The sequence below is a fragment of the Perca fluviatilis genome, chromosome 4 (assembly GCF_010015445.1).
Source record: "Perca fluviatilis chromosome 4, GENO_Pfluv_1.0, whole genome shotgun sequence".
NCBI lineage: Eukaryota > Metazoa > Chordata > Actinopteri > Perciformes > Percidae > Perca > Perca fluviatilis.
In genome coordinates, this window is record NC_053115.1 from 15665258 (window position 1) to 15685188 (window position 19931).

The 19931-nt window shown below is 41.0% G+C and overlaps 1 protein-coding gene and 1 pseudogene across 2 annotated transcripts in view; both read left to right on the top strand.

Moving 5' to 3' along the window:
* The first annotated feature begins 1749 nt into the window (after positions 1 to 1749).
* LOC120557866 lies at positions 1750 to 5499 on the top strand (annotated as a pseudogene).
* Positions 5500 to 11609: 6110 nt separating this feature from the next.
* The window catches only part of LOC120557865 (zinc finger protein 385A-like), a 32274-nt gene continuing 23952 nt past the window's right edge, over positions 11610 to 19931 (top strand). The window contains exon 1 of one of the 2 annotated variants that reach the window (XM_039798516.1): positions 11610 to 12105. In XM_039798516.1, the coding sequence (XP_039654450.1) occupies positions 12093 to 12105 (13 nt within the window). In that variant the 5' untranslated portion in view covers positions 11610 to 12092. Of the gene's footprint in view, positions 12106 to 18824; positions 19265 to 19931 lie in introns of those variants that run through there. The other variant, XM_039798517.1, reaches the window with a different exon arrangement.

Genomic DNA, 19931 nt, shown 5'->3' on the forward strand with positions numbered 1-19931 from the left:
GGAAAGAAATCTAGGGTTGTGGAGTTAGAAAGAAGTGATCTCACCTCTGTGACAAGCCAGACCCACATCAAGATGTTGGGTCTGGGAACTCCCCATTGAGAGGGCTCAATCCGAGGGGCGGGATAAATGGTTGTCTTTCAAATTCCCTCTGCACGTAATAGGATAGCGCAAACAACCAGGCAGAGCAACGAAGAAGGTAGTGAAGCTAGATGATAGATTAAACTTTTGCCGTATCCGGTCGGCAAAACTCCGAACACATCTTCCTTTTTTAAGAATTAAGAATTTCAGTGCCTTTCTTTGTTCTTTTCTCAAAGAAAAGTCTTCCAGAAGACCGCTGTTCCCAGCAGCAGCAGCCATAAGCCCACCCACCGACTCTATACACAATGTGACTGGCCTGACCAGAGTTTAGTTTTTCCACCTCGCAAGTCAATGGAAAGTGCCTAGACCCCCCTGGCTGCAAATTAAATTTGCTGCCGCTAGGGTGTGTCTAGATGTCTAGGCTATCTGTGGCATGCTCCTCATCTATGCTTGAGGCTACATTAGCCACTACTAGCATAACAAACAAATCTCTCACTGAGGTCGTGTTGCATTGTAGATATTTTAGGCGCCAGGTTGTGACAAGGAAGAAGAATGTGTGAACTATATCTCTGCTTCTGCTGCATCCATTTAGATACTTTTTTTTTTAAATTGTCTACCGTAGTCTGACAATATTAGTAGTATTTACATTTTATGCCACTTTATACTTCTACTCCACTATATTTAAGAGATACATATTAGGCTAGCTATAGATAGATATAGTGTTAAAAAATAATAGTATTCTAAAGGGTTCATTGTAGAACCAAAAAATGGTTCTTCTATGGCATCACTCCGAAGAACCATTTGTGGTTCCAGTTAGCACCCCTTAGCAGTTAGCAGAAAAAAGCTTCCCTTGAACAGCTGCCACTTTTAAATGCTGCATAAAAGTATCACTAATCAATAAAAATCATCCATAATAACATAACAGTATGAAAGCGAGTAATAAGTATAGGCTACTTTTACTTTTGATAGGCTGCTTAAAGTACAATTGCTAATGGTGCTTTTACTTAATGCAGAACCTCCTACTTTTAATGGAGTATATTTCATATATTTCATATATATATATATATACATATACATATTTTACTCAAGTAAAGGATGCGAGTACTTGCTAGAAGTCCTAATAGAACATTGAATGTGGGTTATGGTTTAAGCTGCAGACGTCATGGACCTACATGCTGCAGAGAGAGAAGGCCATTAATGAGTGTCAGAGATGCTGTAACTGCACACCTTATGTGACCAAACTTACCCCGTCTGGTCAGAGCTGCCTCTTGAGTAAAATGAACTTGTTCAAAAGCCTGTCTCCGCAGTGCGGAGGGATGGATGGCTGGATGAGGGGATGGAGCAAGCACCTGCTCACATGCAACTTCAAGCTGTCACATACAGTTAGGCTCAGCCGACTGAGCGCGTCTCTCCTCCGTTCAATGCAAACGACTGCGGATTTGGCGGCCGCCCTCGTAAAGCAACAAAGGCCTGGGCCTCTCCTGCTGTCTGGAAAGTTTCAGTGAGCTTATGCACATCTCCCTGACCCTGCACACACACACACACGCGCGCGCGCGTGTGCGAGTCGACGAGCGGAGCTCCAGGGGGCTCGAGCCACGGGCCGGCCACGCGCGGGCTCAAGCGCGTCAACAGGAATTGGATGGGAGTGGTGGGAGGAGCTTTAACGTGGTTAAAACCCAGAGCCCCCGCAGAGTGACCCACACTGAGACACTTCACCACTGTTAGACAGTGGACAGAAAGGCCAAACTGTGAAGACAAATACCATCTACCAAACTTCCTGAGGAGGTCCCGGGACACATCAGCACTGGTATGTTTTATCAATTTGCATATTTAAGAAATTTATGTAGCCTAGCCTGGAAGAATTTGTAGGACTCATTTTTGTGTAGAAGGGTTTCCAACTAAAACACCAAGTCAACGAGCAATCAATAGCCTACGTCTAATGGAAAAAAATATGTAGCATAGGCTATTAAAGGCTTATTAATCCTACTTCAGGCGACATTTAGTAAATAGCGGCTCAAGCATGCACGCAATTTGTGGCGAGGCATTAATATTTCTGCGTTTGGAAATGTCTGATTTCAATTCAATCTGAGTCGCCTCGTCACTGATCTGGGACGTCGATCTTTCATTTAATCCCATGGTCGTCTCTTCATCCGCGGAGAAAATCCTGCGATGCCCCAGATTGAAGTCCTGTCAGTGACTTTATCTCGCCGGGGCATTACCAGTTGACAAGTTGAACGGGATTACCCTGAGAGAGGGAGAAAAGGAATAAAAATAGATAATGCATTTATACAAATTCAAGTAGCGATCACTTAACCACAAAGTTATCGTTTAGGTTATCTCTTCACTGTGTCGGTCTATCAGTCAGCACACCTGTGGCGGAGGAGTGCGCGACAGGAGTGAACTGTTCGGTGCTAAAAACATTTTGAGGACTGCTGACAGTCAGGGTTTACAAAATAGTTATTAGGCTACTATTGGTCATCATTGGTGAATTAAAACGTATGGGCCTACTCACTGGCTCCAGATTACATCCTTTACAGGACTGTAGCCTTTTGAAATACCAAGTCCCTCCTGAAAACTCCTCAGAAAAATGTAATCAGTCACCAAAAAGTTCCTATTATTTAGATTTGTAATAAACTTTTATTCCGTTAACTGTTAAATTATATTTCCTGTAAATTTTAATATGACGTGAAGGCCTAGAAATACGATATATATCACTGCCCTCAAAGTAATCACATTTAAGCAGTCTTAAAATACAAAAATATATAAAACCTACAAAATACCCACTATGTGTAAGGTTTTCATTGTAATATGTGAATGTCCTGTTTGTTGCTAAAAGAAAAACAAATCCCCAGAAAGAAATAACTAGGACTTGACCTCATTATCCTCACAGCTGAAGCTACAGTCCTGATCCTTTGCCTTGTAATAATTCATTATCACTAACACGCGTGGGAAGAGAAACTACATGTATTCAGTAAACTGATTTATGCACAGCTACCTGAATATTACCAATCCTTTAGCCTGGTGTAAATCTGAAATTGTGATAGTTGGCTACCTAATCAAAGTCTCATTACATACTGGCTAGAGCACGACACTATGAAGAGTCTGCAGGTTTTTGAGTCTAAACAAAGGCTGTCAGGGGTTCTTCAGAGGTGGAAAAAGTATTCCGATCCTTTATTTAAGTAAAAGCATGGATGCAATATTTATGTATGATTATTTGTTTGTAGCTGGTTGAGTTTAACGAACTTTATAACAATGCACATTTTATAAACTTCTCATTTTGTATGTAAAATCTAAATATACAAAGTAACTAGTAGGAGAGTAAAAGAACAATATATTCCCCTGTTAAGGAGTGGAGTATCATATAGAAACAATAGAAATACTTAGCCTAAGCAAAAGTACAAATACCTCAAAGTTGTACTTGAGTGCAGTACTTAGTTTTACTTAGCATTACTTGCAGTAAATAGTTACTTTTGAACACTGCCATTCTTCTGCTGTGGTTGCAAGTGTAGTAATGATTGAAACATTTTTTTTTTAACACGTGTTTGACAAAGATGTTTTCTTGTTCCTAGAGTACCATGATGATTAAGCCATACGTGAGACAAGGCGAGGGAGAGGAGGTCGTCAGCCCTCTGCAGTGGATGGACGGAGACATGAGCTCACCTGATGGAGATGCATCAATCTCATCACACCACTACAGAGCAGGTGGAGTAAACCAACAGGACAGGGAGATGGGGAGTGAGGATGCACAGGAAGACGAGGAGGAGGATGAGGAGGAGGAGGGACAAGAAGATGAAAACGAGTCCAAACGGCGCGGGCCCAAGAAAAAGCGTATGACAAAGGCCCGGCAAGAGCGATTCCGTGTGAGGCGTGTAAAGGCTAATGCCAGGGAGCGCTCACGTATGCACGGTCTAAATGATGCACTGGAAAACCTGCGCACCATCATGCCATGTCACTCCAAAACACAGAAACTGTCCAAGATCGAGACATTACGGCTGGCCCGCAACTACATCTGCGCTCTGTCTGAGGCCCTGGAGGGGGGCCTTTCCACAGAGAGCAGGGCCTTCATGGAGACACTGTGTAAGGGCCTCTCACAGCCCACCAGCAACCTGGTGGCTGGCTGCTTGCAGCTTGGACCAGTTTCTGGTGCTGGGATGAGGCCTGAGGACAGACACAGAGTGCAGGCAGCACCTGCTCCTCTCAGTGGCATGGTGAGCTATTCCTCTCCGGGCCTGCCAAGTCCGCCGTATGGCACTTTTGACTCTGCTCACCTGCTTCACCTGAGGGCGATGAAAGGAGGTGTACGAGAATCACTCGCCAAATGAGTATAATGGCGGCGGTGTGGGCACCCCTCCATATGACGGCCCCCCTACACCACCTCTGAGCATCAGCAGTAACCTGGTGCCCAAACAGGAGCCTTCACCCCACTACCGACCCCCACACCACTACTCCCCCTCCCCTGTGGATCAGGGCCTGTATCAGACTCAGACCAGCTATGACGTACACTTAGAAGGGCCGTACGACTCCTACCATCCACAGCACATGCCCCCCCGACAGATAACCTCCGTCTACAGAGACTAAGATGGATCAGGAGGGTCAATTCTGATTCAGCTATCAATAAACCTGACTGATCGTCTTCGCTCTTTAATCCTTCATGAACACTGACTGACACTGACTGAAGGACCGGTCTCTCTCAGAAGACAGTCTGCCCGTAGAGAAACTGTAGAATAAAAATGGTTTGTTTACATGCGTGGTGCACTGCTGAACATTGTTAAAATTAGAAAATACTTGACTTAAACCAATATATTTTCTTAAAACACTGATTACCAAATAATGTAAGGACCTCGGGGAGTCCTAACAGGAAATGTTGCTTTGGCCATTTTGAACAGATGTTCTGTTGCTGTGATATAATCACTTCTAATTTAGCTTTGGTAACATCAGATATTCTACATAAATTTAAAGTATTTTTATTTATTCTCTAATTTAATACAGTGTATATGGACTTTGTTCTGATGTGCAGGTGTGTATCTGGTTTTCCTTTTGTAAATATTTGTGAAGGCTTCTTTTTGTTTGCTACTTAGACTGATAGTTCAACTCTTGTATTATTTTTGTGTCCTTTTCTTTTGTTGTTTATTACTGTATTTCATGTTTTGCACTCAAAACATATTTCAGAGGTAGATTTCATAGCACTATGTAGCTGATCTTTGCAACCTGTTGTCTACAGAAGGTACAGAAAATGTTTTTCATTAAACATGGATCAAGGTGAAGAACCAAAAACGTCATTCTCAGGTTAATATTATCAAAATGAATATGTAATTTCCAACAAACTTGCATTGGATACCATGTAATTTTTCTTTTTCTTTTTTTCACTTCTGTTATCTTTTGGAAAATTTGATGTTATTAAAATATAATCAGTCAAATCGATCAGTCAGTGGATTTTGTGTTTTTTGTGCAGACATACAGCCGGATAGATAGATAGATAGATAGATAGATAGATAGATAGATAGATAGATAGATATTCTTCCTTTTTTGTCTCATGACACCATTAATTCAGCATCAGCATCAGCAGAGCGAGGGATCCTGTTTAGCTGTGACTTTATTCGTCATTTTCTCCCCACATCTCGGTGGTTTAGCTTCACTAATCCTTTGGACGTCTTTTAATGAAAGGCGGGATGTGCGAGGCAGGATTGTAAGATAAAGATTTATGATTAACATGGCTCCCTGGCCATGCAGAGTTTCTTCTTCACTGACACTAGGACGGCATAATCCTGTCCTGACATTCACTCAGGCCACAATTTAACACTCACATATGTAATAAACATGTCTGTACATGTATAATGTTGACCTTTCATATATACTGTACGTACATTCAGGAACATACACATTTGTAATATCTATATCAAGATTTACAGGGTCACCTGACTTTGATTTTTTTTTTTAAAGGAGAAGTAGGAGTGTATGTGATGATTGAAAAGTAATGGAGAAACATTAAAGTTAAACAGGTGGAAATGAGCACAAAAGAGCAACTGACTGAGTAGACAAATATCGGCCTGAAATGTACTGTCAAAGTGAAGAAGAAAATGGAGAAAAAAAATAACAAAGATCTGATCAAAGTGCAGCCACTTCTGTTGATTCACGGTGCAGGATGGTCAGTGTGAGGGCCACCCACTGAGAGGTCAGCTAGAGGGGGTCACAAGGGCAAAGTGGGTCATGGCTCACTGGTGGGAATGGTCTGAAAGAGTCATGGTCGACAGTTGAATCATCTTTATGCTGGTCTACTCATCTTCCTCTTTGTTTCCGCACAATGTTCACCGCGGTTTTCCATTTAGAACAGTGAGTGTTTGGTAAGTATGATGTTGGTGGTAATATTATGGATGAAATGCTTATAATCCTGATGAACATCCCATGCTTGACCTGCGCTGGGAGAAATATATCACTTTGTTTTCATAAGGATTAGTATAAGCCTGTGTGTGTGTGTGTGTGTGTGTGTGTGTGTGTGTGTGTGTGTGTGTGTGTGTGTGTGTGTGTGTGTGTGTGTGTGTGTGTGTGTGTGTGTGTGTATGTAGGGTCAGGGAGATGTGCATAAGCTCACTGAAACTCTCCAGTGTTTGTAGTGCATTTGCACTGCTATCCAGGGAAACCAGGGACTAACTTTGAAGGGGTAGGATGAATAACAAAACATCTCTCTGCTCTCAGAAGGCACAGACTATCCTCAGACAGGACATCTGACACTGAATATGTGGGATATTCCTTATTTATCCACATGATAGATGATAAACCGTTGATAGACCAATGTTTTAGGGGAGAAAAAGATTTGTCATTTGAAAAGGCCACTCTTTCACCCGACAAAGGGCTGTTCGGCCTTTGTGACCTTTGACCCCCCAGACTGTGATTCTCGATGACCTAAATGAGCCCATGACGGAAGCAGAGATGTCTCATGTGCTACTACTATCTCAGCCGGGACTCTTCTGTAAAAGACATTTTTAATCTCAGCGAGGCACTTTCATGGTTAAAGGAACATTTTGGTCATGTCTTATTTTACGGGTCAGCAAGTAGTTTCCTGGTAATGTGGTACTAATCATAACATTATATAATAAATAATAATAAAATTCCAAATAATTTATTGCAAATGTAACCAAGTCTTTAAGTCAGTGCACAGGTCAGCTGAGTATACAAAAATGTTAAATGTTTTTTCGTATAATCTTTAGTCTGAACTCTGGTAAGGTGTATTTTGGATATAGTAGGTATGTTTATGCGTGTATGCTTGTGAAACACACAGCACACGTCCTGCTTGCATGGTTGTGTTATTTGGGATAAAACAGTATTAAGCAGCTGATCGGAGCTCAGTGTCTGAATGGTTGCATTAACTCACTAATCCTGAGAGGAGAGGGGCAGTCGGGGCAGGAGCTCATCATCTCTTCTGCAGCACAACAGCATGCAGCTATTGTGCACTTAGTCCACAACAAAGCAATATGGTGCTACAGACTCACTCAGGCAACGATAAATGTCTTAAATTTGATTTAAATTTAAATAAAGTTCAGGAAAAAGTAGTATCCTGTTCTGTCTATGCCCATGAGGAGTGCTTTGGGCCTTTGGCTATCATGACATACATTTGTTTGTACTGACACTTAAATGAGGAGAGTAGAATTGCACTGCCACCAAGTGGTGAATATTACTGAAATAAAATCACAAGCTGGATGAGAGATGAGTAGTTGACCACTAGGTGTCCCCATTAGACAACCTGCTGTAACTGTGACGTCTGACTGAGGCCTCTGGAAATACTGTAGTGGAAAAAGAAAGACATGATCCTTCACTGCTTGGCCTTTCTGAACTTGATGAGTGATTGAAGATCAGTCATCTGATAGACACAATATGCTGAGAAAACCTAACAGCCTCTTTAGTGTGCAAATTAAACATGTTTACAGTAATGTTGCACAAGGTAGAGACTGAATAAAACAGAAAACATTTGTTGAGATCTCATCTTTTAAACACAGCGTGCCGACAGAGTGAGTAAGGAGTGGGAATAAAATTAACCTATTTACATGTAAACTGGTTGATGGAGTGTGTTTGGATCAGAATAATCAGGCTAATGAAGGTACCTGGGGACTTGGCTCTATCAGAAATCTGCATGCTGTCCTCTATCCAGCGAGCGAACATATCAAACTCTGTAATTATTTCCCATGAAAGGACATGAAAAAGGATTAATCAAGAAAATCTGAATGATTAAATCTTCAAAGGCAGCACTGAAGAGCAAGGGCTAATAGGAAAGTGCGAAGTGGTCGATGCTTTCATCCTTGAGGTGGAAGAAAATGAAGAACACAAACAGACAGTTCACTCCAGGACTACTGGCACAGTGGGCTGAAAAGGAGCCAACAAATATTACTCTTATTTGTGTTAAATGTTATTGCTTGATCAATGTCACTTTGATTTTGTGTGTTAATGCCTATATAGATAATGATATAAATGGGTGGGTCTAGAATCAACCACAAAGTGTTGAACTCCCCACAATGTAAAAACAAAATCAGTACAGTGGGGCCACAGGTTGCACCAACCAATTAAAAAGGAGTCATATCACAAACATCTAAGACATTAATTGACAAATAATGTCCCTACGAGAAAAACAATAGATCTCAATATCCATTTTCTGAAAAGAAAAATGTGGGCAATGCCAGTGATGGAAACATGTTTAATCAATAATGTATTCAAGTATAAATTTAAAGTATTTGCACTTTGCTTCTACTTTATACTTCTACTTCCCTACATGTCACAATGAAATGTCTTTACACTTTTCACTATTTATTTGACAGCTATAGTTACTAGTTGATCTGCAGAATAATATTTTACATACAAAACATATGAACATGTTCTAAAATATAATGGTTGTTAAAGACTAACCTGCCCAGCAGTATATAAAGTAAAGCTGAACATTATGGTGCTTACATGTTTACACAGTAATAATTTCCAAATACTACAGTACTTTACTTTTGGTACTTTTAAGTACATTTTGCTGATAATACTTGATGATTAATCTGTATTCTCTTACAGAAATTTATTTGTTTCATATTCTTCTTTTACCTTCTTCTGAGGACAGAAATCCCCTGCCTCAATGTACGAGGTGTCGTATTACTTATGGACTATTAATTATCTGAGACAAATCATTACTTTAATTATCTGGGTGAATGAGTTACGTCGGCCCAAACAGCTCCATATGTCAATGGGAATGCAGACGTTCGTAAACATTAATGAGCCATTTATAGAGCAGAGGAAGAGGAACACAATGTCCTGCTTTTCTCTGCCGGATGTAATGGTGAGCGTTCTTGTAAAAATGTTATGGCAGAGAGAGAGCGAGAGAGGGAGAGTGAGCGTTTTAGAGAGAGAAGAGCGACCCTGAGGGGGAAAGGAATCAGTGTGTGTGTGTGAGTGTGTGTGTGTCTGTGTGTGTGTGTGTGTGTGTGTGTGTGTGTGTGTAACTGTATCCCCCTGGTGAAATGTGCTTACTGCTCCAGTTTGCTGTCCTTCCCCACTGTCCCTTAACCTAACCCCTACGTGGCATGTTGCCAGAAGGTGTTTGTGTGTGTGTGTGTGTGTGTGTGTGTGTGTGTGTGTGTGTGTGTGTGTGTGTGTGTGTGTGTGTGTCCATATTATGCAAATGAAATAAAAGTGAAGGTGTCTGCCCCAAATTTAACCGGAATATGAGTTTACATCTCTCGCAGAAGTGTCACAACCTGCCAAGCCTGACGGGCACAGTGCTATTACTACTTTTACTGCTAGCATTAAGCATTTGTTTTTTTTTAACTAACCTATCTCATTTACACAGGAGCACTTCACATAGTGCCATTAAACTTTTAATATAGCTTTGATGGCCTGTGCTTAACCCCTCATTTATCTATCATATTCTGTAGGGTGAGTTGTAAAATGCAGTATAGCTTATTCACAGGCCTTATAGCATATCAGAATTAGGCTGACATTTACTCGACATCGCGCCATGCGTCAGTCTCACCTCAGGCCTCGTCTCCTGCACCTCCATCTAATACTTTTCTATCTCCAAGAAACTACACTTGCAAGCACATTTATGATATCCAATCTGAATTTACACTTACTGGCAGCGGAGTGAAATCGACATGCTAGCACACAGGAGCCCAACAGTATCATGTTTGTAAATTCGTGTGACCATGTATATCTCAGAGCCACCCACATTTTAATTTCATCATCCCAGCTATTCCAGCACTTCATTTTGGGTGTTTCATTAGATGACAAATTGAACTGCGTGATGAGCAACTGAGAGGCTGAGAGTGTTTTGGACTTGCAGTGGATCAGATTGACTCTCACCACTCTCATCGCCATCATTTCCAGCCTCAGCAAGACGCTATTTTTAGTGAAAACATTGTAATAAACCAACTGTATACTACCTGCCCAGGAACCAAACCACAGACAAACAAAGTTAGCGACTAGCTGGTGAACATAGTTGAGCAGTTCGCAGCTAAAGAGGCAGATATTACCAGAAGAGAAGCTAATATTGCTCAGATGTGTAAAAACGGTTTGCTAACACGCTTGTCACAACAACTTTATAAGGTGATAATACAAATGGACCCCCAATTGGACAAAACATTTTTCAAAGAAATTAATATTTATGCTGTTATACTAACATTTATGGATAATCAGTTCAGAATCATATCAGAAACATATAATATGGATAAAATAAGCAGACTCTGTCTTGTCCGTTTACTGGTTAATCAAGCAAATTAAATATCTCACAAATTAGGGTTTTTGTTACACTGATACAAAAATCAAACACAAATCCTAAATGGGTCATCTGCCACAGTACAGTATAACAAGTTGACAAATGTATATTCTAGTCTAGTCTCAGTCAGGATGTATATTGTGTCATAATATCATCTTGATAAAGGTTGGTGGACTGTGAGAACACCACTTTTTATCCCTGATAAAGTCTGATTTATATTTATAAATAAATCATAGTGTTGCCTATCCAAACCTAGTGTCTAACGTGCTTTTGCATTGTTGAATTTCTAGAGCACCTTAATAACTGAAGTTCTGTTACTTTAAGCCATCTTGGATTCCCCTGAAAATGGTTCCCCCTGCACCTTTGTATAAAACACCACCTTTTATCCACTTCACTTTGTGAACTTGCTGACACATTTGCATAGTTGGATAGTTGTGTGACACATTTTGTCTATTATTTATTAGAGCCATTTAACATCTATCTGCTACCTGAGAAAGAAACCGGTTGGACAGAGCCATTTGTGTGGGAACCCATTTCCAAATATAACATATCCACCTGCAAACCATCTGTTTCATCCGCCAATCACATTTCCTTCTTCGCCATGTCAACATTTTCTTCCTATCCTTCACGTTTCTCAAGTTTCAACAGCTTGCCACCCACCTCCTCCTCAACAACACAAAACTCCAATCCTGGTTTCGTCTGATCTGCCATCCGTCGCTGGGTCCCCCTCCTCTCTGTCCTGCCCCTCCTTTTCCTTACACTCTCTCTCTCTGCTTGTATCTCCCTCCTTCCACAGTTGTCCTCACATATTAGGTTCCCCCGCCGTAAGAGGCAGAATTAGCCTCTGGAATCTTGTGCACTTGTTCCTTCGCTCCCAGGAAAGAGGTGAAAAAAACACAGAGAAACACAGAGAGGGATTAAAAGGAATCCGAAAAGAGAAAGAGACTGAGAGGAAGATGAAGAAACTGAACATCAAGCTGCCTGCTGTTTGATGCAGCCACACTGTGGGCATGTGTCTGCCTGTGCCAAGCATTTCCCTCTCCACTCACCAGCTGACTGGAGTGGGGTCTGCGCTCATGTCGCTCAGTGCTACTTTATCGCTCAGTGCTACTTTATTTATCTCTTCACAGTAACGTGAGCTTGAACTTTTATTTATTCCACTCAGAGAGGACCTCTGTCTGTATTACTTTATGCTGGCTGACACACTGACCTTTGGACTCTCTACTGGACAAAGGATTTGTATCACTTCAATCCTAGTGAAGAACATAGGCGACCAATGTGGGGCTCAGGTAAGATCATCACCGAATACTGAGCAATGCAACACCACCCACAACTCTGTGCATTCCTCCTTTGATCACATTAAAATGAACTGAGAGGTACATAAGCCAGGACCGCTCATTATTGCAATATTCAGAGCAGAAATAAAGAGCGGGATTACAGTCTGTGATGAGGCTTTGAAGGTCTCTCTTTGATGAAAGTTAGGGCAGTCTCTAACAAACGTCAGCACTCACTGTCAGACTAGAGTTTGCACTTAGACCTGGTCTGCCCCCTGACCTTTCACATACATTGTCGGTATGATGCAGGGAAGGAATGATGGAAGAAGAGAGAGGGAAGAAGGGAAAATAAATAAAGAGAGTGATTTAAGTCTTAAATAAACAGGGCACTGCCTGTGCACGTCATGACATTCCTGACCAAAATGTTCCTTCATTAGCATCACAGCAGTATGGAAGAGTTTGGCAGATGCAGGAGAAATAGTGAGCATAATGTGCTCACTAATAAGCTGGAGATTCAAATGATGGTCAGAGCAGTTGCGTGCACATCCACGAAACCTGTGGGATAGATGCTGGAAATCAATGCAATACAAGGAATGAATTGTAGTTGCAGTTGGTTGCATGTTGATTAGTTTACACATGGGAGTTGTTCACCCCCATTGTCATCATTGCAGTCAGCTTCTCCTGGTTAGGATTCCATCAGGTTTTTCCCAGGAGACGAATTATCAGAGGTCTCCTCCTCTCCAAAGCAAATGGACCAGGTGATCAAAACTGGGAAAAAACTGAATAAAGCAGTTTCACGTTTAAAAATTTCTCAGACGCTGTTTGACTGACAAAGGACAGTCCCCGGAGGGGTTGCGAGCCAAGCTGCTGTTAACGTTTGCTCAGCTTGTTTCTCTGATAACTTCCAGACATGATAGGCAGTGGTGTAGTCTAATGTATTATAGTGGGTGTACTGTATATGTATATATTAGAGATGGTCCGATACCGATACCAGTATCACATACTGCCTAAAACGCTGGTATCGGTATCGGGAAGTACTGGAGTTTATGCACCAATCCGATACCACGTAATAAAGCCCTAAAGAAAATCTATGTTAAAGTAGTTTATTTATGTTATTTTTCCGTTAGAGTTTAACCTGAGCCAGACCGACAACAAAGATAGAAATAATATCACATCCATACAGGGATTGTATTATACAGTTAGTAAACATAATGGGACTTTATTCCAGCAATGTACTGTACATCCGTTGAGCCAGACTTTATGGACATAAAAAAGAAGCTAATTAAAGATGGATTGCGATTCTGGAGAAAGATTGTTGATATTTGAACTCAACACCCAAACAAATACACAGTGCTCCTTCAGAACGTTAGCATGTGCCAGATTTAGCGTCCCTCTCGCTCCCACTGCCTGCCTTTCTCTTTATACATCCATGGCCTTTCCACTGTCCTGTGCACGAGCACCAAAGGAATAGTGTTGTGTGGCTTAAGCCTGGTTCAGACGGCAGGATAATTAGGCCGATTTTAGCCCCGATTCACCCCTCCCGACAATCTTAAGGATGCTCCGATTATCGTAAAATAATCTGATGAGATATTCCTGCCGTGTGTGGTGTGTTAAGACTGCTCTTGTCTGCTCGGAAGGACGTCGGGACCGCTGCGATCTCAAATCGGGGATATCCAACATGTTGGATTTTTTTGGCCCGATTTCTCCTCGTGTGTGGTGTCCCCCGGGGACAAACGAGCACGCAGCCTGTGGACTGTGGCATACAATAAAGTCAATGGGCATAACTACATCCACAACTGCAGTCCACCAGAGTACATGGAAACGAATATATGAACGTGTATTTCAACGGTAATTAATCTGTGTAGTACGTAACGACATTTCTATGAGAAAAAACAACAACTCACCTCCATATCATGATGTAGCTGAGTATAGTCCATGCTCGCGTTGTCTCCACTTCTTTGACCATCGCCTTTTCTTTTGATAACGTTTTTTTTCCGGTTAAAAACAAACTACAAACTATCGCCACTGCATCCGCCATGATTGTTTACTCTGAAGTCGCGTTTGATCTTGAGGGATTTTGCGAGATTTCCCGTCTGACCTGGGAATGCTCGGCAGTCAAATCGGTTCGTGTGTGATGTGTTGATTTTGCCGCGTGCTGCGCACCACACACTGTACGACCAAAACTGTTAGACCCGTGATTTTTTATCGCCGTGTGTGGGGTCTCTCAGGATTGGAAAATCGGCCGACAATTTTAAAATCGTCCCGTGTGAATCAGGCTTCAGTCTGAACCACTTTTTTTGTTTCACATAGACAAGGGAATTTTTTTCAGCGTGCACACAGAACAGACAGCTAGCGGACCCTGAGGAGATATTCGCTGAATTTGACAAAAACAGTTTTGGATAAGAATTGCTGACTGCACCTTTAAGTAGAGTCAAAGAATTCATCAAACATCAGGATTATTAGTACTTTTCTTAAAAGATTAACATTGTTGATTCACTCCATGTAAACAGGACTTACTTGGAAACAATTTCAGGACAAATCAAAGAAAAAAATCTTAATTCAAGATCTACTTACAGTACTAGCTCTTCAGAGCTTCAAACCACTCTTATCGTCTTCTTCAGTAGATGGAGTTGACTCAAGTGATCATGTGACATGTGTACTTAACTCTATGGGGGTGATCTTAACCCATCTCTGATGTGGTTGAAAGCTCCAGAAAAAGCTATAGTAATTAGACCTTGTGTTAAGATTTTTTTTAACAGAGGAGGATTACCAGCAAGAAAAGTGTTGTTAATGTTGTTAGTTGAATCACAGCTATATATCATACCGTTTTTATTCAGTTAAGTGTAAAACAACTGATATTAATAAATGTTCACGGAACATAAAATTTGTTTAAAAAACAACAACAACCAATCGAGCCCATTCCCCAACAAAGCACAACGTATGTACATGTGCCTGTGAACTACTTACCTCCTACAGTAAGTGTACAGAAACATGTTTAGTCTAGTGTGTGTGTGTATTTGTTTGTCTCCATTCTAGCAACACCTATGTTAACCTCTGAGGTGCCGTAAACAGCCGCTCTCTGCGCCTCCACTGCACTCACTCTGCCAGGAGAGAAGAAATACACTCTGTTTGTCTATTTACATCCAATAGATTTACACAACGAACACAGCTGGCATTTTTTTAAGTTTGTATGTTTGGACCTGAGTTAAAATCCGGACTCTCTGACCACAAAGCACAAACAGCAGAACCAGTAAAAAGGCACAATGTTAAAGTGCCCATATTATGAAATTATGGGATTTGGGGTGTTCTTTTGTGTCTCTGGTGCTTCCACACACATACAAACTTTGAAAAAAATCCATCCATGCTGTTTTGAGAGAGATACGGTTTCTGAATGTGTCCTGCCTTCAGTCTCCTAGTGAGCTGTTCAAAATCGGCTTGGACTGTGACGTCACAGTCCGAAATGAGCTGGCTAACCACAACCGTTAGCTAATGCTAACGCTAGCATGCTACGTCGTTCTCAATAGCAAAGCACTGCTACAACACACACAAGTTCACCATAATCTACAAAAGAACTACTTACATGTGTGCCCTCATTTAGAAGTCTCCCAGCTAATCCTGCCTTGTAACTGACTGAAGTTGTAGAAACAGGCTTTCTTTTACTGTCTCTAGAGTTAGCTAGCTGACATGCTCTACATCTGAACTACTGAGCATGTGCGAGTGCAATCAAAGATAGTAGTGAAGAAGAAGATGAAAAGAGGTCTCACTCTGTAGCTAAAACAGAAACCAGGTGAAAAGAGGATCTGCAGCAGTGAGAGAGAGCTGTACAGTACAACAAAAATATGGTGTTTTTTTAAAATTAAACCATGTAAACCTATTCTGGTAAAACCTTAAAATACAGTTATGAACCTGAAAATGAGCATAATATGGGCGCTTTAAATTATACTATTGTTATCAGTCACCAGGGTTTGTCAAGAAGTACTTCACACAATTTGATTGTGTAATGCATTATTAAATTTTACTTGTGCATGCAGGATAGAAAATGTTAGTTATGCAAGAAACAGAAGTTGCATTCATCTCTTCAACATTGTCTGTTTGGCCACTTTAACCAGTAAGTGGCTGATTCAAACCAGTGCTTCAGGCTGTTTAATCGGTGTTACACATGAAACGAAGACTTCATTAAATGCTGGCAGGCCTCCTCAGGACTCACCACTAATCACGGCTAAAGTTAGAGTTCAACAAGCCTGTCAACACATTTATGGCCTCCTGGGGAATGATAGGATAGTTGAGGTCACACGCACATACTGTACACACGCTTGCCTACTGGCTGCACTGCACGCTACTTACAACACTAATACAAACTTGAATCATTATAGCTTTAGTTATATTAAATATATTTAAGCAAAAGAAAACATGACATTTCACTCAAAACCACAAATGTCGACCTAAGTTTGGCACTAGACAAAAAGGAACCATCCAAGGTAATAGGATCCATCATCTGGGAAACATGTATATCTGTAAAACACTTTTATAGCAATTCCTCCAATAGTTGTTGAGTTATTTTAGTCTGGACAAAAGAAGTCGATTAACCGACTGACATTCCTAAATTAATCAATTAATACAATACACAAACTAAATTTTGTTGAAACATATATGCCAGTGTCCTCATTGCACCTGTACACTTAAACAACTGCATGTTGGCTGCCCATTAGTGGTGGGCAGTCCAATCCAAATATCGATAATATCGTTACCAATGTTGGTATTGATATTGATCAATATCAGTGTAATGAGATCTATACTTTAGTTTCAGTTTCTCTCCAGTATGCGCTGCTGCGGTTTCATCAAAGAAGCGATCTGGCTGTCTGTGTCTGTGTAAGTGCTGCTGCGTTAAGTGCTGCTGCTCCTGTCACAGTGCGGAGCAGGCACACTTTGCTCCTCCTCTGTAAAATCACAAAAACACTTAGGCTAAAGGTCATTCAAATTCATTTACCTTAATTATTAAAAAGTATCAGTATCGTATCGGTATCAGCGATACTGGCCCTGTATTTGGTATCGGAACGATTGCAGTATCGCACACCACGACTGCCCATTGAACAAGGCTGAAAAACTTTGGTTACACTTTACTTGAAGGTATCTACATAAGAGTGACATGACACTGTCATGAACGTGTCATAAACATTATAAACAAGTCATAAACGTTTATGACATTCTGTCATTAAGTATCATTCAGTTTTTGTCATGACAAGTTAGGGTTAGGGTTAGAGTTAGGGTTCATGTGTCATGACACTGTCATGTCACTCTTATGTAGATACCTTCAACTAAAGTGTTACCTAAACTTCCCATGGTTGAACCTAATTGCAAACTCCTGCAATAAAGGCTTGTTTTTGTAAATTATAACTTTGACACTCTGCTCCTGCTCCTACATGAATGAAGGCATGCTGTTTTATATATGAATGGTAAAAGCAAATCACAGGTCACTCTTTAATTCAGTGTACTGAATAATAACATATTTCAACCCAAACAGTTTTTCTTTTCTCTCTGAGAACCAGCAAAGTGTTTTAATAAGTGAACAACTTAAAGACACACACACACACACACACACACAAACACACAAACACACACACACACGCATGATGCGTCACCCGAGTCCAGTGGTCCGGTTTCAGTTTCCCATGGTGACATCCATTAAAGTCATGCTGTGTCTGCCCCTTTACCCTTAGACAGCCACATTAGCACCTGGCCCATTGGCCACAACAATACACCTACATGCATTATTCAGCCCGACTCCACTAATGAGGAAACCTCATCTCTCTCTCTCTCTCTCTCTCTCTCTCTCTCTCTCTCACACACACACACACACACACACACACAGGTTGACATGTAGCACTATCTGATTCACTGTATGTATTTATTTGTTATACATTATGTAGAAATGGATCACCTCATGATGCTCAAAGCTGGAGGTCATGTCTGATCTTGTGGGCAATAATTAGATGAAATCTTGAATATACATCAGCTTTGAATACATTGAGCTAAGTACTAAACTAACTTAGTTTTTTAGTTCATTCAGCACTCTCTGCCTGTCAAACAGCTGTCTGCATTCTCCTTTATCCTCCTGCTCCATCACATCTTCCACATTTCCTCACCTTAAATGTTCATCCTCAGTCAGTCTGAGTTAACGTCAGTCTCTCCTCCACTCCCTCCAACGCTTCATCGAGTCTCTCAAGCTGTCAGTCTCCGCTGAACCTCCGTGTCTGGTTTTCTTTTTGCTCTGTTCAAACGCTTTTCTGAAAAGGCAATTTCAACGTGAACTCGGTCAGATACATTTCATTTAAAATTCTATTACATGTCAAAAATGTAACACCCAACACTCAAACAAACAGGTAAAAGGGAGCCCAGAGGAGACATTTAGCCTCATTTAGGGGGAGGATGTTGTTAGGGCAGACATGTTTTAGATGCCTTTTGTTGAGGCTCGAGGCAGAGTATATAGAGTCAGACAAGGAAAGACATGAGAGAGAGAAAAAAATGGTCAATAGTAAACAGCAGATAAAAGGGTGACAGAGGGAGAGCAGAATTGACAGCAGCATTATCACTCTGCTTCCTCATTCACTCATTCATTGGCCGAGCCCCCGGCCAATCGCAGCGCAGGAATGCAAGGTGCCTTTAGGTTATACCCAACCCCAAAATATTAGAGAGAGAGAGAGAGAGAGAGAGAGAGAGAGAGAGAGAGAGAGAGAGACACACGCTGTGGTGCAGAGGTTCCTCCACTGAAGCAGGGCTCCATCTCAGCTGTATTCTCTGGTGTTCCTGTGAATATATAACAGTGAATAAATTACAGGCTTCCTTGCAGTAGTCTGAGTGTGTGTTGTGTTGCAGTCGGGGCTGCTGCTGTGCTCCTCCTCTGGCAACAGCTGGCTGAGCAAGAGACGCGTGTCGAGATCTAAAGGAGAAGCATCTCATGTGGACGAAGGGAAAGGAAGAGACACAGAGTAGGGATGCAAAGTGAGGGTTGTAATGTTGGGACGTCTTTTTTTGTCCCACGTTGAGTTTTGAGAGCCAGAGAGGTGGACACTTACGGTTTGAGTCACATCAGTAGCTGATCAAGGGAGAGAGGAGTTGAGCGAGAAGATAACGTGGAAAGAGAAGTTGACAGTGGACGTGTACAGCATGATCTTGGGTAAGACGATATCAGAAAGCTTTTCTGTCTTTGCTCCTATTGATTTGCTTGTTTTTTACAGTTACATTCCTCTTCTGCCAAGGTAATCACTCATTTCTGGCACTAACTTTTGGCTTCATGTGCTGCTGTCGCCAACTTAGATGCGTCTTAGATGATGTGTTTAGTTTTTCATGTAGTCATGGTTAGAGAAAGACCAGTGAAAGATGGAAGGGTTTCCGTCTTTAGAAAATCAGTAGGATGGTGTGAGCAAGGCTCCTTGCTCTTCCTGTTCATGTGACGTTCCTAATAGAACTTCATTCTTATTAATTAGTGTGTTAATAATGAATCCTGTAGTCATCCAAATTATTCAAATATGCATATGCAAATTACTTTCTCTAGTTTTTGTGTCATATTTGCACATTCACAAAATAGCATTAAAAGAAATCCAAAAAAGACAGAAGAGGTCAAGAGGCCATTATCCTTAGACAGTGGACCTTGCTTAGAAATAACTTTAATAGGTTCAAAAGTGCTGAACCAAAACCTGTTAGTTAAAATATAATAAAATAAATGATGCAACAATTTTAACTTTGACTCAACTTCAGAGTACTCCGAGATTATAATTTATATTTATATATTATTTGTAATATTTTAAAATATAATAATAATATTTTTAAATATAATATATAAT